Here is a 9,807-nt window from a genome sequence, read left to right as displayed (position 1 = left end):
CGTTTTTTTCTTCTTCGAACTCAGAATATCCAATAATTGTCATCGACAAGGAACCGTTTCTCTTCGATTTCACCTAGTCTTTTTTCCTAGATGTAGCAATATAGATTTATTAGCAAATAAAATGAATTGGATTTCGCTTACCGCGCATTTCCTATCCGCTGTATCCGCCTGGGGGAAGCATCATTGCTGGGGTTCCCCCGCTCGGATAGATGAACCCAGGCGGATAGTGAATTCGCTCTAATTGCGCGGCCGCAACGTGGTGATACTGCTGCAACTGTTGATGATGTAGCGCTGACTGTTGTGGTGGTTGCTGCTGCTGCTGTTGTTGAATATGATGCGATTGAGATGATTCTGATGACAGCAATGAGTCGTGATTCGAGTCAACTATCTGAACCACAGAGCTCGGAGGTGCTGAGCTAGACTGCGGTTCAGTAATGGTGGCAATAGCCGCAGCAACTGCAGAACCAGCTGCCGTTGCTTGTTTTGATTCGTTATTTTTACGTGATCGGCTACTGGTTTTATATAGTTTAACGCCTTTGAACTCCATGCCGTGCTCACGTATTTTATGTTGTGTCAGCATATAGTTGAATCTACGGAAGATACGAAAGTTGAATGAAAAAAATCAAACCATTTATTAATAATTACTCTACCTATAGCCAGCGCCGCAAATGTCGCAAGTAATCCTATCGCCAGTGTGCTTCATAATATGCAGTCTTAGCTGATTCGGTAGAAGAAATGCCTTTCCACAGTACGTGCACTTATGCTTGAGCGAACTTTCGTCCGAATGTTTGTTCTTCATATGTCTCTGGAGACCCTTTCGCCAGGCACATTTGATTCCGCAAATGTTACATACAAAAGTTTTCTTCTCGTGCAACGATTCGATGTGCATCTGTAACTCCCGTCGGATGTAATACTGTTTTCCGCAGATGTTGCATACATAGTCCTTCTTGTCGCTGTGGATTTTCAGATGAGATGTGAAATTACCCTTGTGTACAAGGATCTTCCCACAGATTGGACAAATTCTGCTTGTTTCACCTGCTCCGGTTGACGATCTCTCCCGTTTCTGTTTAGGTTGACGTATTGGTTTTCCCGAGTCGCTTTCCTGATCGGAAGCAGGAAGCTCATCAATAATCTCCGAGTTTTCTTTTGCTTTTCTGGGTTTTGGCCCAGGCTTATTCTTATATTTACGCTTCAGTGAATATTTATCATCGGTGTCGCTTCCCGAATCGCTGTCATAACTCACTCTGGAGCGAGACGCTTTCAGTGCAGTGGTACTAGAATCATCGGTAGCAACATTAGGTTTAATCTCTTCATCAGATTGTACTGAGTCTGACGATACGGCCCGTTCATCTTCCGCGGCCATATAATCCTCATCTTCAGATCCGTTTTCCGTCAAAATGAATGTTTCCGGTTTAACATTGAGTGCCTTTGGACTTTCCGGCGGTTCATCAACGTATTCCGAATCCTCTTCTTTCTCCTGTTTCAAACTTATATTCTCCAGAAGCTCGTAAGGTGTTTCTACTTTTAGCGATTCTCGGGGAACAAAAATCCTTTCAAGACGGTGCTGCGTCTGCTCGCATTGCTTTACAAAATTCAACACATACTCTGCTGTTTCCATACAATTCTCACAAATTCCCTGCGGAAAATAGTCTTTCGTGTAGTACTGTCCCAGACAATATTTTAAAAATGCCTCCCCATCCTTCAACTGATCCAGCTGGTTCTCCAACGGGCGCTTGTCCTTTCTACCACACAACCTACAGTAAATTCGAGGATTTGTTTCCAGCTTAACACCACCGCTTCTCTCGGCCTTTGGTCTACCTATTAGCTCCTCGGGCTTCGGCGATTCGACATGCATTGTGGGCCACGCTTCCGGAAACAAACGAGGCATTTTGTAACTACGATCAATGTACTTCTCTTCGAAATGCTTTTCGCAAACTCGTGAATTTTTGGGGATCTGTTTATTTTTGCGTTTCTGTGCCCAAGCTGTTTCGCTCCACCAGCTCTGCAGGCCATCCGATTTGTATGCACTCATAAACACCACTTGACCCATCTGCGATAGGCATCCCGGAATGAAGCAGTCCCGGCGGGTGGGTTTCTTTTGCATTCCGAAATCGTTATGCACAACACGAAACACAAAAAAACGATTTTTACTCTTATAAACTTGAATGATAATCGCGGAACAAAATAAATTAAGACTGGTACAAAATTGCTTGTTTATGTTGCTTGACTTTTGACACAAACTGTCTCTCATGCACTGAATCAAAAAATATCAAACCTCGACAAACATATCGATATAGATCTTTCATTAGGGCTTAAATGGAAAATGTAAATAAACTGCGTTTTCGCTACACTAAGAAAAATTTTGTGGTAACATTTACCATATGAGGGGGTTAATTCGACTTCATGAGTATAGTGGTTTTTAACCGACTATAGCATCAGGTCACTTTAACTATATCTATGTTCAAATTCACTATATTGAAGCTTTGAACCATAATAGTAATATTGAACATTCTATTGTAAACATGACCATTATAAGTGGAATGCTCAGTTTAACAATGTACATAGTTATCTTGATCTGGATCTGTTTATTGTAACTAAACCAGGAGAATGGAATGTTTTACCATGCATTACGCATAATAGTCAAATTGAACACCATGTGGTATGCATGACCATTATGGAACGCTTGGTATAACAATAAGCATAGTCATACTGACTAAGGTCTGTTTGCATTAACAAAAACATTGAAATTTTGACATTTTTGTCTAGTTATTTCAAAAAGGGATATCATTGTTGTTTTTAAAATGACGCGGGCCAATATAATTTGATGGATGATGAAGATTTAAGAAAGTTTCAGCCAATGTAGCTTTTGGATAGCGTCTCTTAGTTTATTATTGGCATACATACATTTTTTATTAAAAATAATCGTTTCGGCAACCAAATCGTCCTTGTATTTCCTCCTTGTATTTCCTGCCTTGGCGGTTAACTAAAAACGTCCAAAATTATATGATTTTAAGATGTCGTTATTAAATTAAATTGGAGTACTTACTGCATCTAGTAAAGCAAACACTTAGTATTACATTCCGTTGCGGAACATAACCTTCTGTTTCGTAAGACTTAAAAATCGATTCACAGTTCACCATGGAACAGACTATTTGTAAGGCTAGTGTTACGCTCATTTTTACCCAGTAATTATTTTTCTGGCTGGGATTCGTTCATACAACGGCTTTTCACTATATCAGTTATATCACATCCCAGTTATATCATAGAAATAATAGGTCTGTTCCAGTACCAGGAGAAACTGGAAGTACTCCGGAGAAAATCGTTCCTGTACTCTCTTCTTCTCTTTTTTCTTCTTCTGGTAGCAAACCGGAATAAAAAGGAGCAAAGATTTTTTGCTCCTGTTTACTCCGGAGTGACTTCCGTGTACTGGAACAAACCCAATATTACCGCAATAGTGAAAAAATTTAAATTAAAAGTGCGTCAAAAACACGCTCGTATGCTTAATTCACAATTTTCCACTGTAACGGATGCATAATGCAGGAATACATAATGGGAACGCAAATATTGACAAGTTTTATGGTTGTTAGTAATACAAAGCATTGTCAGTTGAAATTCACTATACGCAAAAGGTGCTTACAACAAGGCTCATGTCCACATAAACGGTTTATATAGTTATTTCAACCTTCACATTACTGTAATAACTATATATTCAGTGTATACGACTTATTACTATATTGTGCAGAGAACAATCATACGAAAAGTAGTTATAACAATATCACTGGTTATTTTTAAGATGTTTACCATGCTCTTATTGTCATTTTTACTTTAATTTTAAGAGCACTTTTAACTATCCCATTGTCTGTCTTTAGATTGTAGATATTGTTGTGGTGAGCATGTTCAAATTGTCATAAATAACAACAGTATAGTTAAGCGATAATCGATTTTGGTAGTATTTTTGACGATATAGAAGTTTAGTATTACCAATCTCATGGTCATTACTGCTATATTGGCGAATAGTTAAAACAACCACGGAAGTCGGGTCACAGATACCATAGAATTTTTCTCAGTGTATTATTAGGCAATCCATTAGACGTTTGTTTGACAATTCAGCGGTGGGTTCTGTCAACAAGTCTACTCCTGCGAACAGAAAAACTCGTTCGACAAGCATCTTTCGTTAGTCCGATTCGTTTGATGTTGGACCGAATCAACAATATTGTCGGACGTCGCACCCCTCGGAGTAACGTCAGAAGAAGTAAACAAGAAATAATCAGCTGATCAGAAACGTCTCATGGATTGCCTAATGACATTATGCGACAAAAATACTACAAGATTGAGGTGAAAATTAGTTAAAATGGTTTTTAGTTCGATTTATAATTAAAGAAAACAAAACGGTGAAACATGCATTTTCTTCGAGATTTCGACTTAGGCCCTTATTCTCATATGGAATATAAAGGCTAAACTTACATTTTTTTTGCAGAACCGGGCGTACGGTTATTATTCACAAAATTATTCTTTTAACGGCGGTTCTATTATATAAATGATAAGCAATATCTACTATGATCATGTCTACTCGATAGTTGTTGCACATAAACATTCGAATATTTCGATATTTTCATGTAATTCGAAGAAAAGATGCACGCGCCCTTTCATTTACATTCGGTTTCTATGCGCCCATTCGCTGAGCCCTATTAAAAAGTATACTGTCAAGCTCGCCCATTTACCCAGCCCTACCCAGCAAGACAGAGTCAGTTTAGCCCATTTACCGCGCCATTCTGAAAATTATGTACACGGTTTAGCCCTTTCGCAAATGGTGGTTGCTGAAGGGCAAAATCACGACTGGGATGCAAATTGGGCGTAAGCATTTTTTTAGTTTCTACCCACTAAAAGCACATAGGAATTAAATTCTTTGTTATATTGTCATAAGGTTTAACCAAATATGCTTCCGGAAAAACATGGTCATAAAGTAATTTATACCTACAATAAAAACTACATTTAGAAATGCATCGCCGAATATTGAAACTGATTTTTCTCCATTTGAGTACATTGCGACTTAGGCCCTAATGAAAGATCTGTGTCGATATGATTACGGCCTAAAAGCCAACTGTCAAAATCCACTGAATGGAAATTCCGGACAAACCGTTACACGCCAATCACAGATGTTGATACACTGAGAAAAGAAATATAGTATCCATGACCGGACTTTTCTGGTTGTCTTAACTATTCGTCAAAACAATAGTAATGACCAAGAGATCAGTAATACTAAACTTCTGTATTGACCTTTCTATTCCCGTTGAAAAAGAAAAGGCGTTGAATTATTTCGTGATGAAAACAAAACATTGACAAAGAAATAATACATCACCCTTAATGGTAATTCAGACTATTCAATTGTCAGTTTTGAGATGATGAATATTGTTGAAGTGATAATGTAAAAGTAAAAATGGAAACCAATGTCAATGTCATCACTAGTTTTCGTATGATTGTTCTCATCACAATATAATAGTAAGTTATGAAAACAACGTATATAGTTGTTATAAGAATGCGATTATTGAAATTGCTACGTACACTGTTTAAGTGACCGTGACCCTTGTTGAAAGCACCATTTGCATATAGTGTTCTTCAGCTGACCATGTTTTGTATTACTGCTGACTATATGCATCTGGTCAATTTTTGAGTTCCCATTTTATATTTCTACAAGACGCCGCCAGTACAGTGAAAAGTTTTATAGGTGATACACGTGCGTAGACTTTAAATTGTTTTCTAGATTTTGAATTGTTCCTGGATAAATTTTTCATCAGGCGAGTAAATACTTAAGAAACTTTCAATAGGAGAATTTCGAGATTTTAAAATAATAAATTTTTCGATGTTTTCAGCATGGCGGAAAAACATAAAAAGAAGCTGAGTCAATCATCTAGCAGATCTTAAACACTGATCGGTAATTTTCTAGACCTTATGCAAACGAAAGATTTGTAATTCATCCGTGTGATGCGTAATGCATTTGAGAGTGAGATGAAGATTTATGATTCGAAAACGTTATGACCAACGAATTTACGCTTTCTCCAGAAATTGATTCCAATTTGATCCGTAAGTAGAGCGTATGTTGCACATATAATTTTGTAATTTTTTATTGTTTGCTAAACGTGTTTTTCTTTCCGATAGAGGATGGCAAATAAGCACATTCTCCGACAAATTTGGTTTGCTGGAAATTGCATTATTCACAACTAGGTGTTGCTTAAACACTATGGAGAACAACATACCAGGAATAAGTCTGATCCGTCAAACCGACGCTTCACACAATTTTGCTTCATTCAAAATGAATTTTAATGCCCTCAACCCCAAGTTCCAGATACGGAAGAATTTGATGGCCCTCCAATACACATTCAGAAAATGAATTCATATATTGTCCTATTAGGGTAGAAAGTAAATCAATGTAATAAAATAATAAAAAGTCAAAAAAAATTAATTCTCCAAATTTTCTGAAATTCGACCTTAACTATCTGGTTATATTGATCTGCGCGATTTTCAAAACAAACAAGTATTCCATTTCAAAAGAACCATCTCAATGTATTTGTTACTACAAACCGTTCCAGATCAATGTGACCATGCATATTGTTATGTCAAGCACTTCTTTTACATTGTTATTCGTACTACAGAATGTTCATCTTTACTATCATAGTATAACCCTTTCTGGTTATGTTATTACAAACAGTTCCAGCTCAAGATAACTATGCATATAGTTACGCCGGGAATTTCGCTTACGATGTTTACAGTAGTGTGTTCAATATTACTATTAAGGTACAAATCTCCTGTATAGTAAACTTGAACATGCGTATAGTTAATGTTTACAGTAGTGTGTTCAATATTACTATTAAGGTACAAATCTCCTGTATAGTAAACTTGAACATCCGTATAGTTAATGTCACTTTATGCTGTAGTCGGCTGAAAATCACTATACTCTCAAAGTCGAATATTTACCTCCTCATATGGTAAATGTTACCATACAATTTTTCTTAGTGTAGTAAACGAAAGAGAAAAAGTTTTCTCTTTAATAAACTGTTATGAACTGTGTTCGACTACTAACAGTAAAATTCCAGACAAACAATTTCCATTCAAAGTGGATTTTAACAGTTGGCTTTTAGGCCGTAATCATAATTCGACAAACATATGATTACGGCTTAAAAGCCAACTGTCAAAATTCTCGGACAAAGCGTTACTCACCAATCACAGATGTCGGTAGTAAACAAAAGAGAAAAGTTTTCTTTTTCATAACCTGCTGTGAACTCAATATTAATTCGTCAAAAGGGCGAAATTGTTTTTTGTAAACAAACTTGATTCGCTCACTAGTCTGCTGCAGAGTGGAATTTCATGAAAAATATGCGTTAATGTAAAATTTTACCCTTCGTAGAAGTAATTTCAATTGTTTTCTGCTTTGAAATTATAGTAAATTAAGAGAAACCAGCAAAATAAAAGTTTGTTTACAAATCTTATTCGCCCTTTTGCAAATTTAGTATGGAACTGTGTTTGGCCAGTAACGGTCTGTCCGGAATTTCCTTTCAAAGAGAATTTTGACAGTTGGCTTTTAAGCCGTAATTAGGTTTTACACCAACCGACATAACCCCACAAAACGAGCCGGATGAACTTCTTTTGACAATTCTCGGTGGTTTGTTTACATGGAAGTTACGTGTGTTCGAATGTAACAGATGAGCAACCGTTGCGCTCGCACTCACGTATCTGACAAAGTAAACAAACCACCGAGAATTGTCAAACATAAACTTCATTCATTATGAGTTCATTCGTGTCGTCATCTTGTAGAACTCAATCATATGTTTATCGAGATGTTTGTCGAGAAACTATCCCAGTAAATCTTATAGTTACTATCTGGGACGGGACCTGCGGAAAGAAAAAAAACGCGTGTCAAATTGATCCAGCATGCAAATGTCAGATTGAACCGGCTGTCCTCAGAGTGATTAATATGGGGAGTATTCTATTTGAAATTAAGTAAATGCTAACTTTTTTTTTTCAAATATTTCAATAAATTAGATTAGATCAATAATGATAGTGGAGATGATAGTGCTTTCATTAATTTCGAGATCGTCAATTCTTGTGAACTTCTCCCACTGTTCTCACAAATAGGGATTCACCGGAAAATGGTGAAAAGTTATCTCCGGATTTTTCGCTTTACTACGACCGCAATTTTTGACCTTGCACTTCATGATAATGGATTCACAAAAAATATTGAAAGTTCAATTCTTGTTTGTTCTTTAAAAAAGTCATGTCATTTCTTGAACTACACCAAGTATTAGTGTGTGTGAATAGAAGAAGTAAGATATAACAAACAAAAAGAAAGAATAAGAAAACACGAATCCGCAGGTCCCGTCCCAGGTTACTATATTCGTAGTTAGGCGGACACAAAAGCCGGAAAACTGGCAGCTCTTATTTCAGGAATAAAACACGCATCCCATGCAAATCTCGACAAACATATGATTACGGCCTTAAAGCCAACTGTCAAAATTCTCTTTGAAAGGAAATTCCGGATAAACCGTTACTGGCCAAACGAGGGGCAATTCACTTCCCATTCAAAGTGAATTGAAAATACCCAATTGAAAAAATACACGAGAAATGCTCCAATACACCTTAATACATTTAGTACGCCGAAAATACACTAATGCACTAAAATACGTTACTTCTGGAAGAATTTTTCAATACGTCGATAATACGTCGAAAATACGCTAATACACAAAAATACGTTAGTACCGGAAATATTTTTCAATGCGTCGATAACAATCCAATTCGTCAAGTAATACACTGTTGATACAAGCCATACAAATATTACAATAATTTCATGCCAAATGAAACTAATTCAGTATATTTCTTATTATGACATAGCGTATGTTTTTTCAAGCTAGATTGTTTACTTTTCTCGGAATTGGGACTCCCAGCAAACGGACTCAGAATCGGTGAATCATTAGAATGACAAGTAGGCAGAAATCAATCAGAATTCTTGTTAGTTTGATTCAGAGGAACAATCCCATAATCTTTAATGGAAATAAACATCCCGTAACATTTGAAAATACTCCCAGAGGACGTGAACATAAATAAATCGGAACTTCCTACCAGCATCAGTTGGAAATTTTTGATCAAGAATTCGCTCATTTTATCGACATAAACAATGGTTTAATGTTTACCCTAAATAGTGAAGCTCTAAAATCTTGCAAGTTCGAAGTTTACATTGCGATGGATCATTTTGTTTAGATATATAGGTTGCATTATAAATCAACACTCGTTGGGGGAATAGAATCGAAACCAACGCTCGATGAATTGAGAATGCAAAACACAAGATTGTACGCAGCTCACCTGGGTTCGATTCCCAATCCCGCACATAGGGTTAGAGATTTTTCCACAAGAGATTACTCTAACCAGGAAAGAGGCGAATGACCCTAAGGTTAAAACCTCTATAATTAAAATAATAAAAAATAATACTAAACACAAGAATCCGAATTACGAGTCGCTTCCGATCAACTTGCAGGAATGAGTTCAGCCATAACTCTAAGTCCAGTTGGAATTCCGGCTGGATTCTGCCAGAATTCAGGCTCTAGTGACACAACCGAGTCTAGTACAACCAGTAGGAATTTCGGCTGATTTTACTTAGGAGCATCTCAATTTTACTGAGAACCATCTCAATTTTTGAAATAAATTTAGATAATACTGCAGTGATTAAATATAATACCGCGTTACTCAAAAATTACCATTGGGTAAGCCTAATTAGAAAGTCTAATTCTCTAAATAATAAAATTTGGCATAATGCTTAAT

At 36.7% G+C, this 9,807-nt stretch overlaps 2 protein-coding genes across 2 annotated transcripts in view; one reads left to right on the top strand and one right to left on the bottom strand.

The window, feature by feature from the left end:
- LOC131677516 (zinc finger protein 182-like) overlaps nt 1-9,807 on the top strand; it is a 105,518-nt gene that overhangs the window by 78,485 nt on the left and 17,226 nt on the right. The window lies entirely within an intron of this gene.
- LOC131677506 (zinc finger protein 287-like) lies at nt 114-2,223 on the bottom strand. The gene is made up of 2 exons (XM_058957360.1): nt 651-2,223; nt 114-590 (listed from the first exon to the last, which is right to left on the bottom strand). Exons 1-2 carry the CDS (start codon nt 2,102-2,104, stop codon nt 152-154), a joined length of 1,893 nt encoding a protein of 630 aa, XP_058813343.1. The 5' UTR covers nt 2,105-2,223; the 3' UTR covers nt 114-151.

The sequence above is a fragment of the Topomyia yanbarensis genome, chromosome 1, assembly GCF_030247195.1.
Source record: "Topomyia yanbarensis strain Yona2022 chromosome 1, ASM3024719v1, whole genome shotgun sequence".
Taxonomy (NCBI): Eukaryota; Metazoa; Arthropoda; class Insecta; order Diptera; family Culicidae; genus Topomyia; species Topomyia yanbarensis.
The sequence above is the reverse complement of the archived record's forward strand: the minus strand, read 5'-3'. Positions and strand labels throughout refer to the sequence as shown.